The sequence below is a fragment of the Cryptomeria japonica genome, chromosome 6, assembly GCF_030272615.1.
Source record: "Cryptomeria japonica chromosome 6, Sugi_1.0, whole genome shotgun sequence".
Classification (NCBI taxonomy): domain Eukaryota; kingdom Viridiplantae; phylum Streptophyta; class Pinopsida; order Cupressales; family Cupressaceae; genus Cryptomeria; species Cryptomeria japonica.
The window spans coordinates 82,537,087-82,556,597 of record NC_081410.1 but is presented as its reverse complement, the minus strand read 5'-3'; the positions used below and the strand labels follow the sequence as shown (position 1 = coordinate 82,556,597).

Here is a 19,511-nt window from a genome sequence, read left to right as displayed (position 1 = left end):
TACCATCGTGCTAAAGGCCATAAAACTACAAGTTGTTATAATCTCAAAAATTTGATACAAGATCTCATTGATCGAGGTGACATTATTGTGGATGCTAACAAAGGATCTGCTAACACAAATCATACCATATTCAAGGATCCTTTTGCTAAACATGACAAAGGAAAGTCTTCTAGTTTAGGGACACAGAATAAACCAATGTAACATATAATTATGCAATCAATACAATCAATGCAGGAGATGAAATAGTGGCTACAATTACAGTAAATCCAAGGAACCGAGATTGTGTAGTTGTCACTCACCGATCCAAAGTCACATTGCAAGGGTTACCATCTAATCCTCCTCCACCCATAAGTAACTATAGTGTGGTTGATCAGCTAAGGAAGACCCCGACATAGATTTCATTGTTTGAATTACTTCGTATCTCCCTAGCTCACAAAGCGGTCCTAGATAAGGCTCTCCAAGAATCTGTTGCCACCCGTGACATAGATGAAAAACACCTTTCAATCCATGGTTGGCAATCTAGTTGCTTCCAAGGTAGCATTCACAGAGCAAGATGTACAAACAAATAGACCCATGTGCAATGATCCTCTTCACCTGGAAGTATTTGTTCATAGAAGAAAAGTCAGAAGAGTCTTAATAGATGGTAGAGTTGGACTCAACATATGCACTCTTAACTTGATTAAAGTTTTAAGCTACTCACACCATCATATTGATCTCACTAAGTGAATAAATATTAAATCTTATGATAATGAAGAACACCCATCCAAGGTTGTGGTGACCTTATATGTGCAAGTATGACCTATCACCAATGATATCACCTTTCAGGTTTTGGATTGACAATTGGGATATAATATGCTACTAGGTCACTCGTGGATACATGATATGCAGGCGGTACCTTCAACTTTCCACCAATGTGTTAAGTTCCCTTATAATGGCATTAAGATTACAATACAGGGTGATCTGAACCCCTTTCAACATTCTAACTACCTTAGGGAAAGCATAAAAAATCAAGTCCCAATCAATCAAGCAGCTCCACTCACCATGCAGATTGAATCTTTGAAAATTTTAGACACATCAACATCATCATCTCACACACCTACAACACCACCTCTCCTAATCAAGGATGAAAGGTGTGGCAAATATTCATGTTCTGGGACATTACCAGTAGGCCAATTATCTTCTAGATCCTTTGGGAGAGCCTTACCAAATCCAACAAGTAAAAATAAAGGGAAAGAAATAGTCCAGTTCTTAGACTCTTGTTCCTTCATAAGATGAGGAGAGCTAAATGAAGAATCCTTAGAAGAAGATGTGAATAAATGGTTCTATAAAGAAGAAGATGACCACCCAAATGTCAAACTCCCTTTAGATCAATATGGCAATGGATTCAAAATGCTACAAAGACATGGTTACGATGGCACAACGAGATTGGGGGCACATGCTCAAGGCATTATAGAACCTATCCTACCATTAGAAAATCCAAAAAAATGGGGCTTGGGATATACGGGCCTGATAAGAAGAAGAATGTCTAGACCACATACTCCAGTTATTCAAAATTTACTAACAACAACACCAATCGCAAATGAGGATGAGGATCCCGAGTCACCAAGCAAGAAAAACATGTCAACGATTGCCTTTGCACTGGTATCTCATGTGAATGTAGTCACAAAAACAAGAATTGCATTGACAAATGAATCAAACATTACATCTACACCTAGTACATCAAGGGAAATAGGCATCGTACTAGCTAGAGAAGGTAATTTTATATTGCCTCTATCTCTCATCCAAACTTTAAATGAAGCTTCTATCACAAAAGAAGGGTCTAGAAGTCATGAAACTCTCCCATTCATCTTCAACACTATTGAAACTCTTCTCTCTCCCATTGTAGAAGTTGATGAAATTAATGAAGATGGATCAAACAGAGAGACATATATTGAGAGTATAACTGATTCTCGTGATTATAAATTCTTATCTTTCCATAGTTGTAGCACATATTCAACATTTAGAGCCTATGACAATCAATCACCCGTGGATGAGGCATTGAATATGAGGACAAACAAGTTGATCAAAAGTAAGTCAAGTATGTATTTGACAATAGGATCTGCATGATATCAGCAACATCTCCTCCTAATGAAGACAAAGACCTTTGTCTTATGTATCCTCACCTAATAGACTTGGGGCAAGAAGAACCACCACATTTGGATTGATTCCCAAATGATGAGGATATAACTAATTTCTTAGGTGTTAGGGATGGATTTACCTATGATGATCACAAAGCCGGTTTCGCTATAGATCTGGACAGAACTGCCTACTTTGTAGAAGCAAGCTCCTCTTCTAATCCAAAAGATGTGGATGAAATACAAAATGCCACTACAAATAGACTAGATAATCTTCATATAGATAAAGAACAATTAGCACTACTAATAGAAGAAATAGAAGAAGTCAACATAGGAGATGTTGAGACTATACATAAAATACACTTGGCTAAATCTTTAAACCCCATGGAAAAAGAAAACTTTATTCAATTCTTCATGCAACGACCAATAAACTTTACATGTTTGTATGCTGACATGCTAAGTTTGGACCCAGAATTGATCTTGCATCATTTACCATTGCTACCAGGAGTGAAACCATACAAGAAAAATATCAGGAAGACACATCCTCAAACAACCCTGTGTTAGTCAAAGTTGAACTACAAAAATTGTTAGATATAGGTTTCATTACACCCATAGACTATGCACAATGGATTTAAAACTTAGTATCATTGACTAAACCCACTGGAGGTATAAGATATACACTGACTTGAGGGACCTAAATAAATATTGTCCCAAAGATGATTTTCCACTTCCTAATATAGATATGATTGTGGATTTGACAGTGGGAAATAAAATTTTATCACTCATGGAGGGTTTTTCTGGTTATAATCAAATCAAGATTGCATCAGATACCAACATAAAATAGCTTTCACTTGTCCTTGGGGAACACACTGCTGGAATGTGATGTCGTTCGGTTTCAAGAATGCTAGTGCCACTTATCAAAGAGCAATGACCGCCATGTTTCATGACATGATACATAACATAATGAAAGTTATGTAGACAACTTGATGGCTAAATAAAAAACCAAGGATGATCATCTTGATGTTTTAGCCAAAATGTTTGACAAGATTGAGCAATACAATGTCTGAATCAACCCAAAAAAGTATGTGTTCAGGGTAACATATGGTAAACTCTTGGGGTTTATTGTATCCAACAAAGGCATTGAGATAGATCTTGAAAAGGTGAAAGATATCCTAGAAATGCCATCACCCTCCATACTTAAACAATTGAGAATTTTGATGGTATGATGAAAGAATAAGTATCTGGTAGATTATTGAGAGAGGGGGGGGGGGGGGGGGGCTTGAATTAGTAAACTAAAAAATTGATACAAACTTCCCAAACTCAAATTCAATCACACAAAGTAAACATTCACTGTCAAGATCAATACTCGTAAGAATACTCAACATCAACCGGTTAATTGTTATAACAACTTAACAGTAAACAACTTAAATCTTGTAAACATCAAAATGCTTAATCATATATCAACATATTTCATCTCTCAATGCTTCCAGTTATCATGCCTTATTAGAAGTTAATCAAATCAACAAATAAAATCATAGCCACAAAAACATTCACCACATGACATAAATGTTTATACGTGGAAAACCCAAATAGGTAAAAACCATGGTGAGATGAGACTCACAAGATAGCTATCTAAACTCTTCTGAAGTTCACCCTGTTAGGAGCCAAGTCTGTTAAAGCTTTTACAATAAGTCATGTTAAGAAGTGATCCTATTAGGAATCACCCGATTAAGGGATTTACAAAATGCCTCGAGGAAAAGCAAATACCCTTCTAGGAGTAACATCGGTAGAGGATTTGAGAATCCAAGGTAAAGGACCACCTTGTTAGAGGATTTAAGAAGTAACCAAGCTTGTTAGAGGTTACTCGGTTATGGGGTTTCAGTTCTAATGTAATTGTTAGAAAACAACAGGTTTTCTTGATCTGTCTAAATAGCACTACATTTGCTTGATCAGATCCTTTTAAGCTCCAATCTGCCTTTACACAAGCTGCAGATCCATTCTCTGGTTAGGCAACCACACACTCAACTGATTTCTACCAACTTTGCCAACAACTTAGCAAAACAACTTCATCGACCTTAAATACAAATCAATTAGGTCGATAACACAACAAAAACCTAATTCTCTCATAGAGATTACAAACAAATCGGTTCAAGTGTGACCATTGGATTTACATAGCAATCTATACACATTCTTCAAGAAAATTCCAACCGCTCCATGATCATTGCTGCATCAGACTTTGTAACTCATCACGTGCTATGCATTAGATGAAATCTACTTTCCTCATTCCCTAGACAATCAAACAAACATGCCAAAACAATCTGAACTTATCCTCATACAATGATCATACATGTCACTATCATTATCGCTCATCATTAGATCTTAAACCAACAAACTTGATGGGCTATGGTTTAAAAAACAACTGGTAGGGTTTACGGGTTACATTGCATAGAAAGGGTTTAACTTGATACACTGGTTTACCAATTCAACTCACAAACTTACATACCGGTTTACAACATCGTCCTCAAAGCTCTTCCTAATGGTTACAAGACAATAACAACAACAATATCAACAATATCATAAATACCATTACCGGTTCAATTGACATCAATGACATCATAACATATCATTAATGCAATCTTCATGCAAATGCCAACAAAGTTTGCAAGGGATATTACAATTCATAAGGCGCTTCATTGCACAATTGGTAGACAAGTGCCAACCATTTCAACATCTTCTTAAGAAAGGTGTAACTTTCAAATGGATAGAACAATGTTAGGAGGCATTTCAAGCATTAAAAGAATATCTTTTGTCAACACCAGTCTCGGTCCCACCAATACATGGAAAGTCGTTGATATTATACATATTTACAACAAATTCCTCTTTGGGTGCCCTTTTGGCACAACACTATGAACAAGGTAAAGAAAGAGTTATCTACTACATCAAGAGAATGCTCATAGGATATGAACTCAACTATACTCCTATAGAATGAGCATGTTTAGCAGTGATCTTTGCATCCTAGAATCTTAGACACTACATGCTGAGTCATAAGGTCCAGCTATTTGCACATTTTGATCCTCTCAAGTACATGTTGAGCAAAGAAGCATTCACGGGAAGATTGGCCAAGTGAGTCATGATCCTAAGTGAATTTGACATAGAGTATGTTGGCAGAAAAGCAATAGAAGGTCAAATCACCACAGATCAATTAGCAGAGGTGTTAGCAACATCCAAGAAGGAAGAGTGAAAGGGGGGGGTGAATTAGTCTTCACCGAAATATAAAACTTGAAGCACAATAAAATATCTACCAAATTACAACAATAGACAAATAATCAAATTAACAACACAACACACAACACCAAGATTTTGACGTGGAAAACTCGATTAAGGGAAAAACCACGGTGGGAACCTACCCATAGTAAGATGATACTCTACATTAGTATGTGAAAACATTAAAATGGGGAATACATATGTATTTAGGCACACTGCCTAGAGCTCACTACCTAAAAGATATTTGTCTGGAAGGCTACAACCCTCAAGGAAGTCTCACTGACTTACAATAAGATTCAGACTACAATCCAAAATAAATGAACTGAAAGAATAGCATCCCCAAATGCCTGATTACAGTTTTGGTTAAGCACAATTGTCTACTCTACAACACCAATCTCACCTCAAACTCAACACTGAAAGATAAATCACTTGTTCACACATACGCCTCTCTCTGATAATGCAAACACAATACTGACACCCAAACTACATGAATAATTCACCTATATATACAATTCATCAACCTTGATAACAAGGTCGGCTAAACCCTCAACCCTTAATTACAAAATTACATCACATGATACAAAGATCGACCATTGGACCAATATAATGGTTTACATAGCATAGCATGGTCCTAAATTAAATTCCCAAATGATCAACTCCACCAAAAATCATGGCAAGATCAACCGCAACACGCTACACCACTAGAAATACCGCATAACATGAAAATCAATATTGGTTGATGAAAACAACCAAAAAATCACACAACTTTCAATGTGGATCTCCAAAACAAATAGGACATGATTAGGAAACACTATCAAGCACATTAGAATCATCCGAAATAGTTGCACCAACACCATTTTTCAAATCTTCATCGGTCAACCTCTAGAAGCTCAAGAACACAACCAATCAACAATTGTCATGAAGAAAGATAACTTGTGGAGAACCAAATCATGAACCATATGAAATGAAGATACACAAGATCATCCAAAACAATATCCCAAAGTTACAGGACAAGATCTGACCACACCAAAATATACTAGAATAAATATCAACCTCTGCAAAATAATGATCAACAAAACCAAACTATAAAACCTGATCATAAAATCTTCCCAATCACACCGGAATAAATAATAGGAATATGTTGACATCAATGACAACATATCATAGCAACAACAATGACCAACCATATCCAACAAGAGGCACCCATCCATTGGTAGTAGACTTTCCTGATGAGCCGGCGTTTTCACTCTCAACATCCACAAGTTGGAAAATGTATTTTGATGGGTTATATACCAATCAAGGAGAAGGAGTGGGAATTCTCTTCATCACTCCTCGAGGAGACTCCATTCCAAAATCATTCAGAATCATCTTTCCATGTACCAATAATATAGCTAATTATGAAGCCCTAGTAATAGGACTTTGCACTGCCATACAATGGAAAGTAGTGGAACTACGAGTCTACGGTGAGTCCTATCTTATCAAGTTAACACCGTACAAACAATTGGTGGAGGAATTCAAGCAATATTTCACCAATGTGATGTTTGAGAAAATCCCAATAATACAAAACAACACAGCTGATGCAATGGCTACAATAGGATCTCTCTTGGATATGCCCAACAATGGAACTCAGTTTGAGTTCATTGTAGAATAGCTCATGGTACCTACATACGAAATCCCATGTTTTGAGTATGTCTGTATGATAGTAGGACCTAAATCTCTCTGGTATAAGAAGTATAGACATATCTACATGACCAATATATATCTCCTAATCTCTCACACAATCAACAAAAAACTCTTATACGTCACGCAAGAAGACATACAATCATTGTTGTTACTGTTAACATTATTTCGGGATTAGTTAGCGGGCGGCATTTTGCTATTTTTTGGTGGCCCCACCTCTTTTGTTCCTCTCGCTTGCATGCATCAGGCGAGATAGATGGCATCTCGGTGGGGGTTCTGTGTGCTTGCTTTTCCCTTTTTGTTTTTGCAGTAGCGTCGAGCTACCATGTGGTGTGGGTTGTTCACATAGCGACATATTTTTTGGTCCCTCCGCCCATCGTTTTGATCGTGACTCTTTTATCGTGCACCAGCAGAGCAGAGCATCGTGGGACTAACAACTTCACGGACTAATGAATTCAGGGGCGTTTTGTCTGGTAAATCAGACAGGTGGACCACGACGTGCAAAAAGAAAGGCGATGGAGTCTGAGGTTGTTAGGAGTTGAGGCTCTTTTTAGTTTAGTTTTTTCCCTATTGAAGGGGTTCAGAACTTTGCAAGGACAATTAAGTTTCTTAGTAGTTTTTTAGCCTTAAGAACTATTTTATTATTTTCTAGAGAAGTTCAATCAGACTGTGCCTATGGCCTTTCTGAGACTTTACTCTTAGTATGCATTAATGGTCTTTTATGTGCTCTTGTATTAGAATTTTAAAGACTTTAGGAATATATATATCTAAGATTTTGCCGATTGAACTATGTGTTGCACTTGTTATCTAGTAAATGCATGATAGGTATTTCTTTATGTTATAGAAAGATCTGATTGAACCTTGGTTGTGTTTCTGATCCAGACTTGTAGATTGTTGAATGAGCTCACAAAAATTATATTTAGTTGGTTTTTATGTACTCGTATCTTCTTAAAATATGCTTTGGCGCATCGCCTCAGTAGTCTAGTTTTTACTATTTTAAAGTGTTTCTTTCTTCCCCTTTCCTCGAAACACCAAGGAAGAGTCAACTTCTCAATCCCAGAGGTCATTCAGTGAACCTTGCGCAATCAGTCCCCCATCGCTGAATTTCCCATAAGGCTGTTTGTTTCCAAAGTAAAATTCAATTAGCCAAATGGCCTAAATATCCCAGAAATGACTGTTGCCAGTTCATCCGCTCCCCAATCTATGTATGCTTATCCCGGACCCCAACAAGCAAATCTGGCTTCTCCCTCGTCTTTAGCTGCAGAGGTTGGTGATATGAAAAATTTACTAAGGTCTTTTTCTAACGAATTAGTCAATCTAAAGAGATCTCAAATACCACAAACCAGACCCCCTTTCCAACAAAACTACCAATCTAATAGGCCTGCTTATCAACAAAACCAGTACTCAAATAATCGAGTTGCTCTGAATCAATCAGCTAGTTAGATAGTTCCCGTGCCCAACCCATTGCAAACGGTCTACCCTAGCACTGGTAAAGAGTTGACAGCAAGACAAAATAATCTGGCAAATGATACCAACTCTTGGTGTTTTCCATGTAACAGTGCACACACTCCGAGTAATTGTCCGAGAGGCAATCTACAACAAAAGCTTGCAGAGTAGCGTTGCCAAGGCATGGCGACCGATGACTTGGCCTACGTGGTCCCCAGTATGGATAATGCTTCCTTCATTGCACAAATGCAGGGCATGTCAATAGAGCAGGAAGCAGAAATGGCCCCAGATCATGCACTTTTCTCTTGGATGGGAGGAGAAGATATTGTGATGACTAATGATGCAACATCGTCGAGCTCATGGACTCCTCAAGTGCAATCATATTACAATCTCAGATCGAAGAGGTGGCTAATGGGAGAAAATATAAATGTGCCAGGGAATTCCTCCGTCGACAATGCTCCCGAGCAACCCACAACCGCCGTTACTTATCCAAGGAAATATTTTGTTCCTTATAAGCCCAGAGAAACAAAGGCTTTGGTACCATCAATATTGGACGTAGTGGAGCAGTTAAGGAAATCCTTGACTAACGTATCCTTATGGGATCTTCTTGTGACCCCAGATCAAAGGAGTTGTTTGAAGGAGGCTTTGTCGGAGGAGGTTTCCCCCCAGTAGGAAGGCTGCTACTTCTCTGTAGACGAGCGAGCAAGCTTCTCAGCGTCCCGCAGATAGGTCATATTCAGCAGCGCCATTGACAAATCAAGACATCCCACCGAAATCTCAATCAGAAGGTAAGCCTAAGCCCAAACCTTTTTATTTGACCCTCATAGTAGGGGATAAGCTACTACATAACTCTATGATAGACTCCGGCGCCAGTAGTACCGTCATGCTTAAGCAAATCGCTGAGGTTTTGAATATTAAGTATGAGCCTTTAAATCGTGGCATCATGCAGTTAGATGGGAAGAAGGTACAAACTATGGGCCTCATTAAAAGCCTCTCGCTAATGTTGTTCGCATGTCCTAGTGTCACAGTGTCTCAAGAAGTAGTGGTTATCGATATTCCCCTTGTTTTTGGTCTTTGCCTCTCTAGAGAATTTACTGCCAAGATATGAGGTTACCTATCCTTGGACTGGTCCCACCTCATCCTCTGTACTAAGCGAGGTGCCAAGCTCAAAATCCTCTTAGAACCCCTTCATGTTGAGCATGTTGCAGATCAAGCTATGCTCAATTTCGAGCCAATCCACACCTCAATCTCCAATGAAGAAAGAAGGATGGTAGAATTCATCGAGGATGAAGAAATAACAGGAGATGCTTCTCCAAATCAGGAGGTTTTTCTTGAAGAATTCATTGACTCTGACCCCTATTCAAATTATCATGCCACGGGTCTTGGTACTTACTGCATTTTTTATGAAGATCGGGTTGTCCCAAAACTTGTTAAAGAACCCTTTACCCAAGGAGATTTATCCTCTTTACTTTGGACCCTACATTTTGATGGTGCAAGATGTAAAGTAGGTTCAGGGGATGGAATTTGTTTTACTTCACCTTCAAGTGAGCAGATTCCAAAGTCTTTTCGCTTAGAGTTCTCATGTTCCAATAATGAAGCAGAGTACGAGGGACTGATTCAGGGCCTGATGTTGGCAGAAAAGATGGGTATAAATAAATTGAAAGTTTTAGGGGACTCCGAACTTGTTGTCAATTAGATTCAGGGAATCTCTAGTGTAAAACACATCTGTATGAGGTCTACTGCCATAGAGCTTGGGATTTGATTGAAAGCTTCGACGCTTTCAACATCCAAAGAATCCCCTGCAAGGCAAATGCATCTGCTGACCGGATGGCCACTATTGGGTCAAATTTTGACCCCACTGTGGATTTTCTAGTCAACCCCCAAGAAGTTGGCATCATCGTTTGACCAGCTATCCCAGATAATGACACCCACTGGCAGGTTTTTGAGAATGACGAACAAATTGCTTTGTTCATTTAGAATTCGGGAGAGTTTGCAGATCAGTTACAACCCAAGGTTAAGGAGGCGTACGGGGGTCAAATCATACAGTTGAAGTCAAACAAGCCCCTAATGGGCTAATCACCTTAGAGAACCTTTTCAACAAGGATGGCACCAAAAGTGATAAGCGGAAGCTCACGACTGATAAAGGAGACTATACCAAAATGTCGGTAGGTTATGGTAAAATCCTCAAAGTCGAGAAGGATATTTCACTCCAAAATCGAGAGAAATTGGTCTGATATTGCGATTAATACGGGGGTGTGCTAGCATGGTCCTATGAGGATTTGAAAGGATACAACCCCGATATCATTCAACATACTATCGAACTTACCAATGGAGCCAAACCGGTCTGGCAGAAGCAGAGACCTATTAATCCGAAAGTTGAGTTACTCATGGCCCGGGAGCTAAGAAAGTTGATAGAGTAAAAAATCATCTATCCCATCAAACATAGCACATGGGTGTCTAATTTGGTGCCCGCGAGGAAAAAGAATGGAGATATCCGACTATGTGTGGATTTTAGGGACTTAAACCATGAATCCCTAAAAGACCACTACCCTCTGCCATCAATGGAACACTTGTTAAGCACAGTTGCAGGATCAGAGATGTTCTCAATGCTAGATGGTTTCTTGGGTTACAATTAGGTTCTGGTGAAAGGAGAAGACCAGCATAAGACGACCTTCACAACTAAATGGGGAACATTCGCCTATCAAAAAATGCAATTCGGGTTGTCAAATACTGGTGCAACTTTCCAGAGGGATATGGACCTAGCTTTCAAAGAACTTGTTAACAAAATCATCCTAATTTATCTAGATGATCTCACTTTGTTTTCAAAAAACAAGGAAGATCATTTTGATCATTTGGAGCTGGTTTTCCAAAAATGTCTAGAATTTGGAATCTCTTTGAACCCAAAGAAGTGCATTTTTGGCATCCCACAAGGCAAATTGCTTGGGCATGTTGTATCTAAGGAAGGAGTCTCCATCGACCTTGATCGAGTCAAAGTGATAAAACAACTCCCCCTTCCTATAAATAAGAAAGGAGTCCAATCCTTCCTAGGCAAGGTTAACTTTGTTAGCCGCTTTATTGCATATTTTGCAGGGATGGTGAGGCCCATCTTCCTGATGCTTAAAAAAGAAATGCATTTTAAATGGACTTCTGATGGGAAGGACACCTTCGAGAAAATCAAAGAAGCTATTTGTTCAACTCCCATGCTATCCAATCCCGATATGGCCAAATATTTCATTATGTATGTTTTCTCTGGCCCTTATAGTATTGTCATGGTCTTAACCCAGAAGGAGACAAAAACAAATGGAGAGCACCCCATAGCTTTCCACTCCAAGAATCTTAAGGAATATGAGGCAAAGTACAACTTCATCAAAAACAAGCTCTGGCAGTAGTCAAGGGCCTAAAGAAGTTTAGGCATTTCATCGCCTACAACAAGATCACAGTTTATGTCGCTCACCCTTCAGTCAGAGAATATATCATGGAGTGCGATATCACTGAGAAGAGAGCTAATTGGATCACCAAAATATTGGAGTATGACATTGATGTCAGACCCACCAAGACAGTCCGCGATAGAGGTTTGTGTGAATACTTAGCACAGGACCTAGCACCCCGAGACCCCAAGGTAGCCGCAAGCGAATTTGTCATGGCCATTTTAGAGCGAGCGGAGGCATGCTGGGTGGAAGAGCGCAAATGTTTTATGAAGACATAAATTTTCCTGAGGGTCTTCCCCTGAGAAAGAGGAGGTTCTATAGGTTACAAAATAGCGGTTTTCGACTGATAGCTGATGTCCTTTTCAAAAGAAATTTTGACGGAGTCCTGCTCCGCTGTGTGAATCGAACCCAAGCTGACAAGATTCTTCATGAATTTCATCACGGTTCATCCGGAGGTCACTTCTCAGTGCCAACCACCACCATCAAAATCACACGTGCCGGATATTTCTGGCCATCCATGTTTAAGGAGGCACACGCCATGGTGAAAGCGTGCAAGGAATGCTAGTATTTTACTGGTAGGTGTAGGAAATTAGCAATGCCACTTCAACCCATAGTGGTGGAGGAACCTTTTGCACAATGGGGACTCAACTTCATAGGGATGATCAATCCCCCAAGCTCGACTGGGCATAAATGGATCTTGACTGCTACGGATTATTTCACCCGATGGTCCAAGGCCGTCCCTTTGAAAAATTCGTCTGAGTCTGAAATCCTGGCTTTTCTGGAAGATCTAGTGTGTCGTTATGGTCCCCCGAAGACCATAATTTCAGATAACGCGGTGCTTTCATGGGCTCACGACTCACCCAGTTTGCCCTGAGAAAAGGTATTTACCTAAAGACCTCCTCAAACTACTATCCACAAGGAAACGGGCTCCCAGAGTCTACCAATAAGAATCTCATCAGGCTCATCAAGCGGATTGGCTCAGAGCACAAAAGGGATTGGCATCACCATCTGAGGAGCGTGTTGTGGGTAGACCAGATAACACCAAAGAAAGTTTTGAAGACCTTCTTGTATAAATTGGTTTACGAGAAAGATGCATTGTTCCCCATATCCCTGGAAATCCCAGCTCTGCAACTGCTTAAGTCTTTTGAAATAGTGGAGAACGACCCTATGGACGTGAGGTTGGCTGAAATTATGAAGCTAGAGGAAGCAAGTGAAGTGGCGTTCGCCTCCCTCCAGACACATCAACAAACCATTAAAAGGTGGTTTGACAACAAGAAAAGTTCTCCCCTGCAATTCCTGCAGGGTGACCTGGTCCTAAAATTCAACGAAAGGGCTGCCAAACACAGCCAACATGCAAAATTCGACAGGCTATGGGAGGGCCCTTTCCGTATAACAAATTGCAAAGGTCACAACACTTTTGATCTAGAGGATATGCAGGGAGATCTTCTTACGATCCCGGTTAACGGTTTCCATTTAAAACCTTTTCATTAGCTTACCGCCTCTATTGTACATAATGTAATTAGTGCTTTTGTGTGCGTTGTTATTTATTGCTTTCTCTTTGGGTAATGTTGCCACTCAAAATGTCATTATTAATAAACAGAAAGAGACACTCAAATATGCCATTACTAAAGAAAAATAAGATTATCATATTCTGAGTATGTATACGAAGATTTACAAATATTGAGAAAGGCCTTCGGCCGCATTTGTAAAAAATCAAAATAGAGAGAAGAACGAGAAGAGTGGGGGCTATGTTGTAGTAGAATCATCTTCATCTCCCTACTCCTCCTTGAGGGAATTAGAGTCTTCCATGTCATCCTCTGCGTCCTCCTCTCTCGACCACTCCTGATCAAAAGCAATTCTAGAAGCTTCGATCGTGATGATGAAGACCAAGTCAGGGAGAATGTTCAGAGTCAGGACCCACAAAAATATATAGTCCCTGAAGCTGGTATACCAGTCGGTACTAGCCGGGACGGGGACAATCAGATAAATATGAAGAAGGAATTAAGTGGCAAGCTCTGTCTGTAAGCGATAAGCAGATAGCGTCATGGTCTGCAGTCCGCCAATAAGCGGATACCAAGGCACTTCTTCCCCAGATGTAATGAACTGCTGCAGGTCTGTCACCAGAGGTAAGCCTAAAAAAGGAATTTAGTAGGCTATAACCTCCTCTAAACCTCTAAGATAGTCTCCTAGGAAGAGAGATCTCGTAAGCTCAGAGGCCTCGTACCCACCAGTCCCAACATCGAGCAAAGAAGCCATGAAGCACGAGCAAATGTCTAAGTTAACTCGGTAGTGGTCAGCATTATCTATGAAATCCTCTCTGAGCACCCATTTGATGGCGGAGATGATCAGAGGATTCTTCCTCTTTGTCATCCTCTACAGCCTCTGATCATAAATATTGCCAATGAAAGCAACCTGTGCCTTACTACTGACAAGCCGAACAAGAGTATACATCTTTGAGAAAAAAAAAACCCCATCATTAAAGTTGGTGATATGAGCAAGAATGTCCAAAAAGGCATATTTATAGGATTTCTCGGCTCTAAGTGATAAATGATGACAATGCCAGTACTCCCGATCCCAAACCACACCAGCCATTCTGCATAAATTGGCACAAGGGAAATGATACCTGCTGACAGGTTTTCATAAATGGAAAGCTACCAGGCCGGTACCTCGATTGGAGTGGACATGTACCTAAGTGCCATGCATTTTGTTAGAGGTACATTGATTTTAAAGAAAAATCCCCGCAAGACTGCTTCACCTCGTGCCACCTCGGTAGGCGCGAGATTTTCTTAATTAAGGGGAAAATTCCTTCGTACAAGCAAATCGTCGCAAGTGGCTCGACTAATGGCGGACAACGCCAATGCTCTCTTGGTAATCACAAATGGTGGTGCCAATCTTCCTCATAAGTTTTCTCAACCCTAAAAAATGAGCTTGCATACGTGCGAAACAGGTGCCCATTCCTAAGTTCTTTTATTTCGTAGTGATCTAGGCATGCCATGCATTAAAGAGAGAGATCCACCGGATTTTCTTTCATTCTATCAACTCATCCTTCAGTCAGAGTTGGGAAGAGAATTGAGAAACAAATTTTTCATGAGTAAGAGATGGAAGCTGAAGCTACCTCTTCGACCCCTGCTCAAGAAGCGTTGTGGGTCGATGTCCTTGGCCAACTCTCATATGCCTCTCATGTTTTTCCGCCCAGGTCGGAATATCCAAGGACCAAAGCCAAATCAAAGATAGTCACCCGAAATACCACAACAGTGATAGACCTGTTCAAAGATGTCATGGAACTAGAGCTCCATAAACAATCGAAGAACCTGAGGGAGGCCGCATACAACAAGATGATTCATCATAGAGCGGACTCATTTTCCACAACAACCCATTTCTGGCAAAGTGGGACTCCTTAATTTATAGTCCCAATGGTCCCGCATTGTCCAGAGCTTGTGGCGGCAATTGCCAACATTTTCGACCCCAATTCCTACTCTACCAGTGGTCTTTCTTTAAGGGTGGTCATATCACTAGATGCCATAAAGGACATGATGTGTTTCCATTTCTTCGAAGCAACGAAGGTCTTCTCAGATGCTACCATTGAGGAATACTGGAACTCAAGAAGAGATGCGGTCCTTTTTTTTAACAACATCCTGAACCGAAGCTAGTCAACGGCCCCCCCAAAGTTACCCTTGTCATATAGTGATCTAAAGCATGAGGACCTTAAAGATATTTTGTCCATTCTTGCCTAGTTGTGTGGTCATGAAAATGATCGGGAGGTTACGACTACAATGATGGGTTTCCTTTTTAAATGTCGAAAATAGAAAGAAGCTTTCCATTTCGATTTCTCTGACCTGATAGCTAGCGAAATGGTAAAGCAATTATCTGAGTTCCACCAGCTTTGGTGTTTTAGGTTCTCCTTAGTCTTGGTTCACCTGCTCTTACATCAGAACGAAGCCTTCTTCAGCCGGTTTATCAAACTAGCCAGCAACGATAAAGCAAGAAATAGAATGTCGGTTTCAGTTTGGACGCCCGTTATTTTGTCCTGCTATGATGCTTATCAATTTTCTGATTGTTTCCTATTTCCCGCCTTGAAGGATTTTGGCGTCATTCCCATTGAGCCACTCTCCCACTTTTCACAAATCCAAACAAACTGGATGTGCAACGAATGACCCCCCTGTGACTGGTTCATAGGTAATGATTTCTCTTTTGTCTGAGTCCATGGTTTCTCTTAGGAACCTTTCTGTCTACCTACATACGTCACAGAGAGGACTCTTGCTCTTGAGATCACTCGCAAATTGGTATGAGGGGAGAAAGCTATAGGGTCCGAGAAACACGACACCTTAATCACCGAGGACAATAAGGCTATCGGTTCCATCACCCTAGTTCGACGAGGTATCGTGGAGAATGTCCTGACATCAAAGCTGGTGCAACTTGGGTTGTTGGTGATTGATGATTTTTGGAGTTATGACCCAGATGGGTGCTTGTCTCATAGGAAGAATGCGGTTAAACATGAGCCGCAGAGTGTAATGGAATAGCGCGTTAATCAATAGGTGGACGACCCAAGCTTGTATGTGGGTCTCAACAATTTTCTCGTGATCGAATGCCCCCCTGGTTGAGTTTTTACTTTGTTTCACAAAGGTACAACCTCGCGAAGCCCATTCCTCGAGCTATGTGCGAGACCATGGCGGCAAACACTTGGCCGCAGAGAAAGTGGGAGGATTTCTGGATCTACCGGCAGGAAATAAATCAGCCGAGAGCAAACATTGGGAACGTTCCTTCGGATGAGCATTTTGATCTTGAATGGTGCCAGGAAAACGGATCTGACGAGGGAAAAGGCGATAGCTCGCCACGTGGGTATTCATCTCCTGAGGTTGCCCAACAGCAAGAGGTTAAAATTATAAATATTGAAGAGAGGGACAATGTGCCTAGTACTCTCCCCCCTCTCGACATTTCTACTCGTAGGCCCCGCTCCCAAGCTAGTAAAAGGCAAGCTGAGAAGAAGTTTCAGGAGGACCCTCCCAGCAAAAGGTAGTATTTGGGCTCTGAAATGAAGGGTTCATCCTCTCAAGTCCCAAACAAGCCCTCGGATCCTTCGAGGTCGACGACCCACGCAACCCAGGTATGATCTTACTCACCGTTTTCCTCTTCTTAAGCTAATATTTCTTCTGCTGCCCATATCGCAGATATGCATGCTTAGATTCCCACTACCCTTACCTTAATGTTGGTTGGCCCGTTTGATACCTTTCCGCAAGTTTCAGTCTCATTTCAAGCCCCAGCCTTTGTATCAACAAATTTTTCCGCTTAGATGTTATAAGCAGCCACCATCTCATGCAGGCTTGGTTTTGGAGAGTCCACTCCTCCCCCAATTGTTGGAACATAGTCTACTGATCCATTTCTCCCAGGAGCCTCTCTCTTCATCCCGTTATGTTCTCCCATGACGTTGTCGCGTCCTATCCAAACCGCTTTTGACGGCCCTGTTTCCTAGTTTCCCTTTGCAATTCCCCCTGGTGTTGCGTTTGCAAGTCAACCTATTGCCAACGCGGATGCCTACCAATAGCAAGTTACTTATTCCAAGACCACCCGTGTTGGCAAAACATTCAAAAGAAAAGGAAGGCGCTAGGCCAACCCACCCACACTTGCAAACTCATTTCAGGGAAGAGAAGCAGAGTTTGTTCTTTGGAACTAGTTTCCCCAAAGTCAACAAACCGGAGTCAGAAATGAAGCCCAGTGATTATGACCTGCATGCTATCGGTGTTAACCTTTTGAATGCCATGACATCCAATAAAGTCAAAATGATGGAGGAAATATTGAAGGCTATCTCTTCGAACTTCATCAAAAAGAGTCGTTGCTTGGAGAAAACGCAAGCGAAGAATGCTAAACTCCGAGAATCTCTGACCCAGCAAAGAAAAGAAGATAAAGCTCTTCGTGTCGAGATCAATCAACTGCAGGGATTGTTGACTCAGGCTAACACTGAAAAGGGAAAGTTACAGTCTGCCCTCAATAATCTGGGTACACATTTGAAAGGTCAGGAGGCAACCAGAAACGTGGCCTTAAAAGATTTGCAAGAAAGAGATCAAGAAATTCAGCAACTGAAAGTAGCTTCTAGGGACGCCACGCAAATTCAGGCGTAGTTGCGTGAAGAAGTCCACCTAAAGGAAGAGTATGCCAGACAACTAAGTGATGCTTAGGTGATTCTCTCAGAAAGCAAATCAAGTTTTAAAGCAAAGTCGCGCGAAAATGAAACTAGCCTAGAGCTAGCCGAGAAGAAATTGCAAGATGTGGAGGTTCTTTTGCGCCAAGAAAAGGATGATGTTGCGCAACTTCAACAAGAAGTGCAAGATGGAAATGTAAAGACCCACGCGCTAGAAAGCCAAGTGATCGCTGAACAAAATAGGTGCAGAGAGCTACAGGGTGAAGTAACAACAAAAGGCGATGAGATCTCGCGGTTGCTAAGCATTCCTCCCCCCCCGTGGAGATTTCTCAATACTTTTCTCTTATTTTAACAAATTTATATGTTTCTCATTGGGAAAAGGTGAAGCAGTACTGCCCTTCACTGCAACCTATGCTAAGATTCCTTAATGACGCACAATCCCTTCGTACCAAAGCCAGCGCCCTCATAAGAAGCTCTATGCTTGTCATCGGTCCTAAGCTCTCGATGGCCTGGGATCTTGTCCATTTGCTACACTCTGCTCAAGATGAAGAATTAAAAGAAAAAGGGATTGTGGACCATCTGCAATTGATCAGAAGGATGAATGTTTTCATCAACCGACACAGGGAAATCATGCAGGCTTTGGAAGCTCTTGCACCTCTACAATTTTCAGTTCCGGACATCAAGCAGCACATAGAGAGGCTTTTTTTATTGGGCCTACCTTCTCATTTTCCCACAGATGGTATTGTACTAGGGATTGAGCAAATATTAAGCCAGATTGAACATTTGCAACAAGATAGAACCTTCCTGCAAGGTCTAGGCAATCCTATTTCAGCAGATGAGGTTGAGCGTCTTTTACACCCTCTCGCCCAACTCTCTACTCTCCTAAAGCTAGTCCAAGACGAGTTGACATCCTTACCTTTTGACGAAGTGATTTGTCTGGAGCAGCATTTCCAAAATTTAGAAGCACAAGTGTTTCCCCCTAAAGATGAATGGTTTCAAATACAACAGACCTTCGACTCACTCCACTCTGTTTTACCATAAGGCCTAGTCTGCGAACCTGAGTTTTTGGGTTCTAAGCTTTCTGTAGGCAGAATTCTCCTTTTAGTCACCAAGAAATGTCAACATTATTTCGGGATTAGTCCACGGGCGGCATTTTGCTATTTTTTGGTGGCCCCACCTCTTTTGTTACTCCCGCTCGCATGCATCAGGCAAGACAGATGGTAGCTCGGTGGGGGTTCTATGCATTTGCTTTTCCCTTTTTGTTTTTGCAGTAGCGCCGAGCTGCCACGTGGCATGGGTTGTTCACATAGTGACATCTTTTTTGGTCCCTCCGCCCACCATTTTGATCACGACTCTTTCATCGTGCACCAACAAAGCAGAGCGTCGTGGGACTAACAACTTCGGGGACTAACCACTTCACGGGCATTTTGTCTGGTAAATTAG

At 41.0% G+C, this 19,511-nt stretch overlaps 1 protein-coding gene across 1 annotated transcript; it reads left to right on the top strand.

The window, feature by feature from the left end:
* Positions 1–17,460: 17,460 nt before the first annotated feature.
* On the top strand, positions 17,461–19,109 carry LOC131072842 (uncharacterized). The gene is made up of 3 exons (XM_059221917.1): positions 17,461–17,941; positions 18,119–18,333; positions 18,450–19,109. Exons 1-3 carry the CDS (start codon positions 17,461–17,463, stop codon positions 19,107–19,109), a joined length of 1,356 nt encoding a protein of 451 aa, XP_059077900.1.
* The last annotated feature ends 402 nt before the right edge of the window (positions 19,110–19,511 follow it).